This window comes from Natrix helvetica, assembly GCF_964273705.1.
Source record: "Natrix helvetica genome assembly, chromosome: 1".
NCBI classification, from domain to species: Eukaryota; Metazoa; Chordata; class Lepidosauria; order Squamata; family Natricidae; genus Natrix; species Natrix helvetica.
The window spans coordinates 369,557,196-369,570,912 of NC_138548.1; the positions used below are offsets into that span (position 1 = coordinate 369,557,196).

Sequence of the window (13,717 nt, forward strand, 5' to 3'; positions counted from 1 at the left end):
TCTCGTCAATTAGGAGAACATCGGAGGCAGGAGCAGGATCCTGGACGGCAATGGGAAGAGAGCATCTGCTTAACGCGTCAGCATGGGAGATGTGCTTCCTGGGTCGATGGAGCAGAGTGTAGTCATAGGCTGCCAGGAACACCGTCCATCTCGTGAATCTTGGAGACAAGATCTGGGGTGTTTGCTTGTCCCCAGCGATGATGCCCAACAGGGGCTTGTGATCCGTCACTATATGAAAATGACGGCCATACAGATAGGAATGAAAACGCTTCACCCCGGCTGCTATAGCCAAAGCTTCGCGGTCAAGCTGACTATAGTTTCTTTCGGGCAAAGATAGGGTGCGGGAGAAAAATGCGATCGGTACTTCTAAGCCAGACTGCAGACGGTGGCTTGAAACCGCTCTGACCCCATAGGGGGAAGCGTCACAAGTCAGAGTCACCGGGAGGGATTCGCTGTATTGGTGCAAAACAGTCTCAGAGGTTAAAAATTTTTGATGTTTGCAAAAGCAGTGGCCTCTTTCTTACCCCAAACCCATTTTGCGGAACGGTCCAGCAATCTATGGAGGGGCTCCACAATGGATGCTTTATGCGGCAGAAAAATATTGTAAAAATTGAGCAGCCCTAGGAATGCTTGGAGCTCGGCTTTGTTTGCTGGTGAGGGGGCTTGGCTGATTGCCTGCACCTTAGCAGGCGTAGGACGGATCCCTTTCTTATCGATTAAAAAACCCAAAAACTCAACTTGTGGAACCGCAATTTGGCACTTGGTTGTTTTTAGTTTTAACCCAGCACCGCGGAAACGCTGAAGTACGGTTCGTAGACGGGCCATAAGGTGTGCCAGGGAACGGGCTGATACCAGGACGTCGTCAAAATAAGGCACAACGCCTGGTATCCCTTGCAAAAGCCTTTCCATTAAGTTCTGAAATAACCCTGGCGCTACGCTGACCCCAAACTGTAATCGGTGGCACTTAAAAGCGCCTCTATGTGTAACTATTGTCTGGGCTTCAGCAGTTGCCTCATCCACAGGCAACTGCTGATATGCCTGAGCCAGATCGAGTTTAGCAAATATTGTGCCCTGTCCCAGAGAGTGTAATAAATGCTGCACTACTGGTAAGGGGTATGCACTCTGCTGTAATGCGCGATTAAGGGTGCATTTAAAGTCCCCACATATGCGCACAGACCCATCATGCTTCACTGGTATGACAATGGGAGTCTCCCAACGGGCATGATCAATAGGTTCTAACACCCCCTGAGCTATTAACTTATCTAATTCAGCGTCCACTTTAGATTTTAACGCGAACGGCACCCTGCACGGCTTGATTCGCCGTGGTGGCACTTGGGGGTCTAAATTGAAGGAAATGGGTGTGCCAGTATATTTTCCTAATCCTTCCCCGAAAACTTCGGGAAATTCCTTAATCAGTGTATCAAGGTGTGGAGTGGACTGAATCTGATCTATCCCAGTGATAGCTAGACCTAAAGCATCAATCCACTCCAGCCCTAACAAACTTGGCCTGGGGCCCTTGACTATAATGAGGGGAAGCCTCTTGTGAAACTGTTTAAATGATACCTTACAGTAAAACTTTCCTAGCACTGGAATGGAATTTCCTTGGAAATCCCTCAGCTTCAATGGGCATGGGGATAGACATGCCTGTGAAATACCTGGCACAATTTTCCTGATTCCTGCCCATGAGATGATAGACATGGCTGAGCCAGTATCTATCTCCATCTGACAGGGCTTTCCCTCTAGCTTGACATTGAGGAATATTTTTCCCCTGGGTGCATGGATGATCTGATCTACTGCAGACTCATCCCTATCATCATTGACTGTGAAACAAGAATCTTGTTTCCTAGACCCAGCGTTCCTGCCTGAGTTAAAAGGCTTTCTGAAACTTTGGTTAGAGCTGGGAGAGGTCCCTTCTAATGCGCTTGCATAAGGAGCTGCAGCCCTACAAACTCTTGCCAAATGGCCCCTTCTCCCGCAACGGAGACAGGCAACGTTTTTGAAATGGCAGTCTGCCCTATCATGCTTACCCCCACACCCAGGGCAATTTGCACGGAAAACAGCCTTACCCTGGCGCCCTTTTTGTTGCTCACCACGTAGACGATGTACTTCATCGTTTCCGATGGCTCCGGCGTCCTCGAGAGTGTCTTCGTGGTGAACCTCGGAGGTCTTCTCTGCAGGTAGAGGATTTGAGAACCTCTGGAGTTCGTCTGTGGACTTGGTTGACATTTCTACAGCCCTGGCTTCGTCAAGGGCTGTTTGCAAATCAAGTTCGGGTTTCGCCAGTAGATGGCGTTGTATGCGGAGGTCCCTAACACCCCCCACAATCTGATCTGTTAATACCTCATCTAGGTCTTTAAACCTGCAATGAACAGCTGCGGCTCGTAACGCAGCCACGTAATCATTTATAGATTCACCTTCTTGCTGGACCCTTCGGTAAAAGGCAAATCTTCGTGTGATGCGGGAGAGCGATGGGGCGTAATGATTCCTTAATTTGGTCATTAACGCATCCCAGGTTATGTCGTGGACAGAGAGTGGGGCAACTAACGTTTCAGCCAAATTAAACATCTCTGTGCTACACAAATTTAAAAAACAAGCCTTTTTTCGCTGCTCAGTCAAGTCTGTGAAGCCGTTGGCTTCTAAAAAACATTCAAAACGTGAAATATAGGAGACCAAGTCTCTGTGGCCGCGTTGAAAGCGGCAAAAGTATTCATGGATGCCATTCTGAGGTAACTTCTTCTGTTGATTATCAGCCAAAGTAGTATGCGATGACAATGACTCACTCGACCTCTCGTCGAGTGATTCCCCTGAGGGAATTCAGCTCTCGGTGACTCAGCTCGTGGTAGTGACTCACAGCTCTGCCTGGGCTCCTCCAGATGATCCCACCTTCGTCACCAAATGTTCTATCTTGCGGAGAACATAGGTGGACAAATGGAGGCGAGCCAGGACTTAACAGAATGCTAACAATTTATTGCTAACAGGTTGCCAACGCGGCAATTCACAATATGCGCGCTTTGCTAACAGGCAACAGCTGAGCTCTGCTCTGACAGCCTTTATATATGCCGCTGTCAGAGCAGTCAGCCAATCAGCGCTTAGCACAGCGCCCCCTAGTGTAGCGGACCAGAGGGAAAACTATATACATAACAATACGGATCCCACACCAACCCCGTTTTTGGCCTAGCAGGCCTCAGGGAAGCCTCCTGGGAGTAAAAATGGACCCCCCATTTTTGGCCTAGCTAAGGCAGGATGTAAAGTGAGTTTTAGACACAAGAGTGAGACTAAATGGTCTCTAGACATCTCTATATTTGCCTCCTGGGAGTAAAAAGGGACCCCCCTGCCATTTTTGGCCTAGCAGGCCTTGTGGCAGCCTCCTGGAAGTAAATACGGATCCCACACCAACCCCGTTTTTGGCCTAGCAGAGAAGCCTCCTGGGAGTAAAAATGGACCCCACCCCCATTTTTGGCCTAACAGGCCTCAAGGAATCCTCATGGGAGTAAAACCAGAGCCCCCAACCTGCCACCCTCCAGATTTTGGCCTAGCAGACCTCGGGGAAGCCTCCTGGGAGTAAAAAAAAGGAACTCCCCACCATTTTTGGCCTAATGGGCCTCAGGGAAGCCTCATGGGAGTAAAAGCAGACCTCCTATTTTTGGCCTAGTACGCCTCAAGGAAGCCTCCTGGGAGTAAAAGAGGAAACCCCCACCATTTTTGGCCTAACAGGCCTCAGGGAAGCCTCATGGGAGTACAAATGGACCTCCCCACTCCCCCTGTTTTTGGCCTAACAGGCCTCAGGGTAGCCTCATGGGAATAAAACAAGAACCCCCAACCCACCAGATTTTGGCCTAGCAGACCATAGAGAAGCCTCCTGGGAGTAAAAATGGACCCCCACATTGTTGGCCTAGCAGGCCTCGGGGGAGCCTCCTGGAAGTAAATACGGATCCCACCCCAACCCCGTTTTGGGCCTAGCAGGCCTCAGAGAAGCCTCTAAGGAATAAAAATGGACCCCCACATTTCTGGCCTAGTAGGACTCAAGGAAGCCTCCTGAGAGTAAAAATGGACCCCCCATTTTTGGCCTAGCTAAGGCAGGACGTAAAGTGAGTTTTAGACACAAGAGTGAGACAAATCGGGGTCAGACTAAATGGTCTCCAGACATCTCTATATTTGCAGCTCGTAAAGTAAAAAGATGTTTTTCTAGTCTTGTAGGAGAAGAGGAAGCTTGAATGTCAAAGCGCAAAGTTCATTTGGAGGTCTTGCTCGCGAGTCAGGCATGTAGCTTAACCACAAAAGCCAGAATGAACCTAGAGCTTCCTGCATGCTTTTCTGCCTAGCAATAAGGAACTTAACCAACTGAAATGCATATTCTTACAATTGGTTCTTACAATTGGGGTATTTTAATGCTGATTTTAATTGTCTATATGATGTAATTGGTTACCTCCTCCGTGTCCGTGTCCGTGTATGTGTATGCGTGTTTTGTATGTATGTATGTCTATGTGTTTTATATTTCTTCCATGTTTTATATGCTCCATTGTACGCCGCCCCGAGTCCTACTTGGAAAGGGAGCGGCTAATAAATTCAATTTATTATTATTATTATTATATTAACATATTTCCGTGTTAGCCATTTTGAGGAAGTTATAAGAACACGCTTCTCCCTAAGAACCTCGCTCAGACGTCAAATGTGGGTTTACACGGTCTGAGCCATTTGGCCAAATAAAGCTTATCTTGATCTCACAGTCCGAGTCTCCTGATTTTCTGCAACATAGCAGCCCTCAGGAAAGCCTCATGGGACTCAAAACGGACCCCCCACCCACCCCACCCATTTTTAGCCTAGCAGACCTCAGGGAAGCCTCCTGGGAGTAAAAACAGACATGCCCCTCCCCCTCCCCACAGTTTTTGACCTAACCTTTTCAAATAATGAATGAAAGTCATTTTCAGGGATTTTGTTCTAGTTTGGTACATTATAAGAGAGAAGAAGTAGTCATAGAAAGAAGAGCAGGCACCCATCTCTTCATAAAGGCAGCCAAAGTCCACCTTGAAGCAAGATAAACTGTGTCCAGATTGAGGATTGACATTTCAGATTCATCCCAAACTTCTCTTTTCAGGGTGGAAAGTTTCAAGAGATTTTCTAACAGACGTTTAGGGAGCAGCTTCTCTCTCACTCCTGGGCTCATCTTCAGAGTTTCACCCCATTCGTGACTCCTCCCATTGCACATCTGCCTGTTGACTCCCTCAGAGTTTAGAGAGACGATGTCTCTCCTTGTGGCCATTAGCCAAATCATAGTGATTTATTTCTTCTCTTGGTGCTAAATCTCAAAAGACATCTTGGAAAGCTTCAAGGTGTCATACAGAGAAAGCCATAGGATGCTTCTACTTTGATAGTACATGAAAGCCTTTTTGGCCAATGTCTTTGCACTGGAAAATCTTGGGGGCATAAGTGGATCTGGAGAAAGAGAGAACCTTGAAGGCTTTTAAGACAGGCAAGAGCTGCAAATGTGAAGCCTTGTCTGACTCTGCCTGGATTAGGAAACGTCCGGACCTTCAGTCTTGGAAGTGGGCTTTAGTTTCTTCCACCTCTTCCTATCATCTTGCCTTCAAAGCAAGACTGGGGACTCCATCAGGAGCACAAGTCATGTTGCTGCTTCTGCTGCTTCTTCTGTCCCAGGAAGTTCTAGGACGTCTCAGAGCCAAATGCATCCTGACTCTGAAGAGGGACGAGGTGCATCCAAAGAACTATTACCAGCCAGGAGAGTTTCTCATTGGTGGCATTGCCTCTGCAACAAGGATGTTTCTTCTTCCATTAAGCTTCAACAAATCTCCTTTGACTCAAATTGCTCAGTATGTCAAAATTCCTGCTCAGAATTAGAGCCTCTCCATTCCACCCTAAGTTCTAAAGTTCCAGCCCTCTCTCTTACAATGAATGATCTCTTTGATCTGCTAGTTCTTCTCTCTTTCTGTTTCATTTCATCCTTGGATCATTTTTTTCAGCTGATGAACCTGATTTGAAATTCTCAAATAAATAACCAGTAGAGATTTTCTATTTTTCTTGACCTTGAAAAAGCAGCTTCTGCTTTTCTTGACATCCTCTCAGCAGAGGTGGACTTTGGATAGAGAAGAAAAGGTGGTTCTTCTCTTCTACCACTCTCATGCCCAACAAGGTCATCAGAATGGGTAGAAAAATGTAGAAATGTTGATTTTCTTTTTCTCTGAAGTAAAAATGAGATATCCTCAGTTTTATTCTGTACCACCTGTTAAATGAATGGATCCCATTTCAGAATTGACTTTTCTTAAATGCCTGAATCCCATTTGAGTGATTGCCAGTAACTTTATCACACAATGAATTAAATGTCAGCTAAGTCTCTATTGTGGATATATAAACAACTTCAGCAACTGAGCACTTATCCCATTTGTTAACAGTCATAGCTGCTCATTTTTTTGTGCCATTGTGGGTGTCTCTGTATGTTCCCTTTCCAATTGTCACACTTCCAATTGTTAATTATTAGAAAACAAAAATAGGCAAAGGGACAGAAAGAAATGGAAAAGCAGTCTGATATGTTAATCAACAGCAAGAATAACGACAATATGAAGAATAAGCTAAAGCTAAATTTAAAACTGAATTAGGTACAAATGGTGAACATGTAATAACAAAAATGTATAAAGTTTTAAGCATTTGAAACAAGATGAACAAATTAAATTTGCATGACTGAATGCACTGTTAAATATGGAAATTAAATAGGTAGAATTTGGGTAACTGGTATTCAATTTGCACTCTGTCATAATTTAAGAGAATGCTTTTTTAGAAAAAAATAAAATGTTCTATTCTTGGTATATGACACCAGAGACTTTATCAAAACCATGTAAAACATATTTCAAACAAAAGCAGGAATTGTGAAAAGCATGGAGGAACATTTTATCAGACAGGGTGGATTGGTGAGAAAACTAGATACTAATTGACACAATCATGCAAAGAATTAGAAAGGCAAAAAATTGTGAAGAAACCAGAATTATTTTTGATTGGGACTTCAGAACAATGAATTAAAAGGCATTCGTAGCAGATGGATTTTATGTATGCTAATTGCAGCAAGGCTGCTGTATGCTCAAGGATGGAAGAATCATGGAATTCTCAGAGTGGGAGACTAGACTGTGAAAAATTTAAAGAACTTAAAGAAATGAAAAATTTCTGTTGAAAAGAAGGTTGGAAATCAGGTTATTTTTCTCTCATTTATTTCTTTAATTCTATTTATTTATTTATTTATTTATTTATTTATTTATTTATTTATTTATTTATTTCCTTTTCTTCCCTTTTGATTAACATTTCATTTTTTGGAAAAATTCTTAATCAATTTAAATATAAAAAGAGTTAGGGAAGTAATACTAGATAAAGTAGATAAACTCAGACATAATATAGCTATAACTAAATAAATTCAGACATAATATGCATTCAATATCCCTAAATGAAAGAATAATGGAAAGAATCCTAGAGTTCCATTCAGATAGGTGAGATAAATATATATTTTGGAGATTTGAAAATGCCTCTAAACCTCTCAGCCTTAGGTGGATTAGAAATACGATTGTTGAAAGAACAGTTAAATGACATGGTGCTTCCATTGATTATGTCCTGATACATTCATACTTTCAGGAAAACATTAACAGAGTACTGGAAAATCCTGTCCTTCCTTTTTGCGATCCAAGCGATCAACAAGGATCCCAACATTTCGTTCAATGTCACCCTGGGATACAACATCTATGACAATTATTTCAGAGCAGAAATGACCTCGGAGGCTTTGCTGGACCTGCTTTCGGAGGGAAAGGCCAACGTTCCCAACTACAGCTGTGGAAGGCAGAGAAACACAGTGGCTGTTCTGGAAGAGGTTGACACTGACATCTCCTTCCAGATTTCGACCATGTTGGGAACCTACAAAATCCCACAGGTGTGTCTTTGTTGGGAAGACCATTTGGAGACATGCAACATACAGCCACACAGCCTCTCTTGTAAATGAAGAGCAAAGTTCCATTGTGGGAATTGAATGAAGTAAGGATGGAGGTTCTATCAAATGGAAGAGAAGGAGCAGAGAAGACAATCCTCTCTCTGGCACACTCTTAAAGCAGATTGTACAACTCTGCTGAATGTGTCTAGGGAAAGTTCTTCATTACAAGGAGTGAAACAATTCCTCCATTAAAGTTATTCCCCCCCCCCCTGCTCTTCAGTAAAATAGAGTTTCTTTGTTTTCCTTTTCAGATCAGTTACAGTTTTGACTCCCAGATTCTGAGTGATAAAACTCAGTTTCCTTTCTTCTACCCCCTGCTCCCTGCGGAAGGAGCCCAGTACCCAGGGATGGTCCAGCTTCTCCTCCATTTCAGGTGGACCTTGGTGGGTTTCCTTGCTCCAGACACTGAGAATGGACAAAGGTTCATGAGGACGATGACTTCTATTCTGGTCAAGAATGGCATTTGCCCAGTTATATCACAAACCTTTCCCACAGCTCTTGGGGACCCACTTGTATACCTGAACCAATACCTCAGGTGGAGAAAAGTGAACGTCTTTATTTATGGTGCAGACAGGAATACATGTTCTTCAGGGTTTAAAATTATGCATCAGATATTTGCATTTTTTGCTGAACCTCTTAGAGGAAAAGTTATGATTACAACAATCCGCTGGGGCTTCAGTCATTATTTGAAACATAATAAAACTCCCTTTCAATACTTCCATAGCGTTTTTTCCTTTCTTATGAAGACAAATCAAATGGCAAAATATGATTTGCATACAGAGCTTTATTATTCCACGGGGCGGTTGGTAGAGAACTCTTTCTTGTGCTCCTACACCAAGGATGCCTTTTGGGTGAAAGTCTGGAGACGGTGCAAGCAGAAAGTAGACCTGGAAACTCTGAGAAAAGAGGAACAGGATCGGATCCTGACTATAGACAGCTATTTCATTTACAACACAGTCTGGGCTGTGGGACGGGCCTTAAATACAGCTTATTTATTCCGATCCAGGAGGACAACATTTAAAAATATTAAAAACTTCAAAATTCCAGTGCTGAAGGCCTGGCAGGTACTTATTTTCTTTTTCACAGCTCTCCACTGATGTTGAGAATTTTACAATTGTAACAACTGTGTAATTGTTCTGACAATAGTAATAATTTAGTCTGAATATAAAAATTAAATTGAGTTCCAATTTTCCATTGGTCTCCTTGTTGCTTTCGTTTTATCTTGCTCATTTCTAAAACATAGAACAACAGAGCTGGAAGGGACCATGAAGGTCATCCAGTCCCACCCCCTGCTCAAGCAGGAGACCCTATACCATTTCAGACAAATGGCTGTCCAGTCTCTTCTTAAAAGCCTCCAGTGATGGAGCAACCACAACTCCTGAAGGCAACCCATTCGATGGGTTGATTGTTCTCACCGTTAGGAAATTTCTCCTAAGTTCTAGGTTGTTTCTTTCCTTAATTAGTTTCCACCCATTGCCTCTTGTCCCGCCTTCAGCTGCTTTGGAAAATGGTTTGATCCCCTCATCCTTGTAGCAGCCCCTCAAATATTGGAAACCCCCTCATATCCCCTCAGTTCTTTCTTTCACTAGACAAGACATACCAAATTCCTGTATCCGTTCTTCGTATGTTTAACCTCCAACTTCTTTTGTTTTGTTTTGTTTTTTTAACAAAAGCTTCTTGCTAACTTCTGATTTACATTCAGCTCTTTTACCTTGGCCTCTTTTTTTTTACAAGCAGGAGCACTGCCCTGTCCCACCCAACCTCAGAAAATGTGCTGTCCATATTAGGCAGTTAAACACTCTGATCCTCTCAGCTCCTGGGCTGCCCCTCTGCTCCAAAGGAGACTTGACTCAGAGGGGTCTCATTCCTGTGCTAAGCCCCCCCCCTTTGGATTCCTCTTTCCCTGCTTTAAACTCTCAGCAGGATCTGAGACGTCAAAAAGTGGTAAACATCTTTGGGCCAAGAAGCTAAGAGGGCTGAGGTCAGCTCACAAGGTGAAAGGTTTAACTAGGAGAAAGTCTAGAAGGAGCAAGATTGAAGAGCATTCCATAAAACATTCCGTAGACATTGCATAAAATTATATGGAGGTGACCTTAACTGGTGAGAGAGAATCATCTTTCCCAGTGAGGATCTGGGGTCTCTTCTCCAAATCAAATAGCTCATCTCTCACCTCAAATGCAAGTTGATAATGCCAGATTCGTAAGCACAACATGCTACTAGAGCAAAAGCTCTGATAGGTAACCCCAAGGTGAGCCAAGATTTTTCTCTTCCTATCCTCCCGTTGATCATTAACCAGTTCTTTATAACCTTGTTTCTCTGTGGGGCATTTTATTTCATGTTGACCTCACTGGCAGAATTCTTTCAATGTGCTTGTGCACTGCATCCCCTTCCTTCGGGGTCTTCACTTTGGACCTCACTCGCTCACACTGGGTGTCTCCTTTCCTAAACTTCCCTTTGGTTCTCTAATCTCCCTCTCTGCAGTGACAGTTATGAATGTGGAGAGATAAAGGACAACTTTTATCAGTCTTTGCTTTGAATGGTCATTCTTAGTCCTTTTAATAGATATTTTATTGCATATTCCTCAGTACAGATCATTCCAGCACAGAGGATTTTTTTGCCATAGAGCTTTGTATGTCGTTTGTAACATGGTCATTTTTCTCTTCCATTCCAGCTTCATTCCTTCTTTCAAAACTCTCAGTTTTATAATAATTGCATCAATGGAGTATATTTAGATCAGAATGGAGAGCTGGTGGCAGACCTGGACATTATGCATTGGATTATTTTACCTAATATATCTATCAACATAGTGACATTTGGAAGTCTAGAAAGAGAGGGATACCAGGATTCCAAGTTGATGATCCACCAGAATGCTACTGCAGTGATGGAAATGCTAGACAAGGTGGGGGAAAGACTTTATCCAACCCTTTCTGAAGGTCTCACTAAGAGGATTGCAGAATTGGGGCAGGGATGTCATTTCAGTTTTCCCAGAGAGAAAACATCTTCTTTGGTTACATGTTCAGCTGTCTGAGAAAAATATCCTTACTTCCAGTTAGTAGTCTATCAGTTTTCTGTGGGGGAGCAAGACTTAAATCATAGGGCAACATTATTTCCTTCTCCAAAGCAGAGAATCCTTCCAACTTTTCCTTCATTATGTACATAACAAGAGTAACAAAGATGATTAAAGGACTGGAGTCTCAACTATATCATCAAAGGTTGTGGAAACTGGAAATGCCAATTCAAATAAAAAGAAAGATTAGGGGTGACATGATAGCAGTCCCCCAATATTTGGGAGCTGTCATAGAAAAGGTCTCAACCCATTCTCCAAATCATCAGCAGACAAGGCAAGAAGTGACAGATGGAAGCTGATCAAAGAGAGATCCAAGCAAGCAAGAATTAAGGAGAAATCACCCATCAGTAAGAACCCTTAATCAGTGGAACAGCTGGCCTAGAGAAGTGGTGGGTGCTCCACCACTGGAGGGTTTGAAGAAGAAATTGGACAGCCATTTGTCCATAATGGTATAAGGTCTCCTGCTTGAGCAAGGAATTTGACTTGAGGACCTCTTCAAATTTAACAAAGCTGAGCCTTGAACTGGAGAGCTACAAACATTTCCTTTTACTTCTTTTGGAAAATACAATAATTCATTTGTGGATTTTTAAAATTTCCCCCTCTCTGCCCAGCCCTTCCCTCCTTCCAGATGTGTGGAAAGCTGTTCTCCTGGATTCATGAAGGTGGCTCAGGAAGGGAAGCCCATCTGCTGCTACAATTGTCGCCCATGTGCAGAAGGAACCATCTCCACCATGGAAGGTGAGTGACAGCAGGAGAAAGTCTTTTTGGGAGGACGATAATACTGACATTTTTCATGAACATTTTTTCCTGAGGGTGACATTCCATGGGTTCTCCTAGAGGCTCTTCTTTAGATCCATTGTCTCACTCCTGACCTAAAAAGAGGAGAGGAGAGGGAGAAAAGAAGAGAATCATGGCTCAAGGCCAAGGCGAACTTCCTTCTTGACCTTTTGCAAAGTTGTTGTTGCTTATAGAAAATAGAGGAATGCATTTTAATATCCTCACTCCATATCCAATTCACCTTCACCTCCACCTAATGTTTCTTTGCTCCATGGCAAAAGGGATGATTATCCAATTCAGCTGGCATACAGCTACACTAAGCATTTTTTCACACGTCCTTCATTCCATTGTAAGTTGAATTCTATTGCTGCCTTAAGGCACTGACACAAGGCTGGGCTCCAATTTTCAAGAGGTGAGAAGGTAAAATGGTAGAACTATTTTCCTTCCTTCCTTCCTTCTCTCTCAACGTTCATTGATGAAATGGTGACATCAAAAAAGAAAAGACATATTTAGCTTTTCTACCTGGAGAGAAATGAAGATAGACATACTGTCTTCACTGACACACAGTTATTCACAACAAAAATAATGTTACCCAAACAATGCATTTGATTAAAGGACATGTTTATGGGACTTTAACTTTTGCTCTTTTTCAGATGCAGACAAATGTACCAAATGTCCAGATGATCAACATCCAAACACCAAGCGAGTTCACTGTATCCCCAAGATTAAAAGTTATCTTTCTTACAAGGAAAATCTGGGGCTCATCCTGACTTCCATTGTTTTCCTCCTCTCTTTAACCACAGGCTTTGGCTTGGGGATCTTCATCAAATTCATGGAAACCCCAATTGTCAAAGCCAACAATCGAGACCTCTCCTTCATCCTCCTGTTCTCCCTCCTGCTTTCCATCTTGACCTCCTTCCTGTTCATTGGCCGGCCAAGGAGGGTGACCTGCCTCCCCCGACAAACAGCCTTCAGCATTGTCTTCTCAATTGCCATTTCTTCCATCTTGGCCAAAACGATCACAGTGGTGTTAGCCTTCTTGGCCACAAAACCAGGGAATAAAGTGCAGAGATGGTTGGGGAAGAGCTTGGCCAACTCCATTGTCCTTTCTTGTTCTGGTCTCCAAGTTGTCATCTGCATCATCTGGTTGGGCACTTTCCCACCAATCCCTGACTCTGACATGCGCTCCCAACCTAGAGAGATCATCCTACAATGCAATGAAGGTTCTGTCACCATGTTTTATGTTGCCCTTGGGTACATGGGCTTCCTGTCTGCTGTCTGCTTCACGGTGGCTTTCCTGGCCAGGAATCTCCCTGGGGCCTTCAACGAAGCCAAGCTGATCTCCTTCAGCATGCTGGTCTTCTGCAGTGTCTGGGTGTCCTTTGTGCCTGCCTACCTGAGCACCAAGGGGAAGTACACGGTGGCTGTTCAGGTCTTCTCCATCTTGGCCTCCAGTGCTGGACTGCTTGGCTGCATTTTCATCCCTAAATGCTACATTATTATTTTTAGGCCAGATCTGAATACCAAAGAACATCTCATGTCAAAATAAAATTTAAAAAAATGACTTTTACAAATTCATCATTTTTCAAAAATGGCATTTTATAGTCTCAATTAACAGGTTTTGATCATTTAACATTTATGTATTGAACTTATACGATTCTCATCTTGTCTAAACTCAATGCAGCTTACAATCAATAAAAACAAGTGAAACTTTAAAACCTTCAAATAATAAATAGTATCACTAAAATTGCTTTACAATTGATAAAGGTGGGAAGTGGTGAGGAGAAAGATGCACAGGCGGAGCAGATATCCCTCCTATTCCTAAAGCTACTCCTGTTCCTGTTCTTCTGTATTCCTAAGCAAGACAATAACAAAATACCAAGTCTTATTTTTAG

At 43.1% G+C, this 13,717-nt stretch overlaps 1 protein-coding gene and 1 long non-coding RNA gene across 2 annotated transcripts in view; both read left to right on the forward strand.

The window, feature by feature from the left end:
• The window catches only part of LOC309392071, a 59,519-nt gene extending 51,195 nt beyond the window's left edge, over positions 1 to 8,324 (forward strand). The window contains exons 2-3 of the long non-coding RNA XR_014175388.1: positions 7,630 to 7,921; positions 8,230 to 8,324. This is a non-coding gene — a long non-coding RNA (uncharacterized lncRNA). The remainder of the gene's footprint in view (positions 1 to 7,629; positions 7,922 to 8,229) is intronic.
• An 88-nt stretch (positions 8,325 to 8,412) lies between these two features.
• On the forward strand, positions 8,413 to 13,466 carry LOC309384588 (vomeronasal type-2 receptor 26-like; the record flags this gene model as incomplete). The annotated part of the gene is made up of 3 exons (XM_081938289.1): positions 8,413 to 8,513; positions 11,674 to 11,783; positions 12,476 to 13,466. 3 exons carry the CDS (start codon positions 8,413 to 8,415, stop codon positions 13,369 to 13,371), a joined length of 1,107 nt encoding a protein of 368 aa, XP_081794415.1. The 3' UTR covers positions 13,372 to 13,466.
• Positions 13,467 to 13,717: the final 251 nt, after the last annotated feature.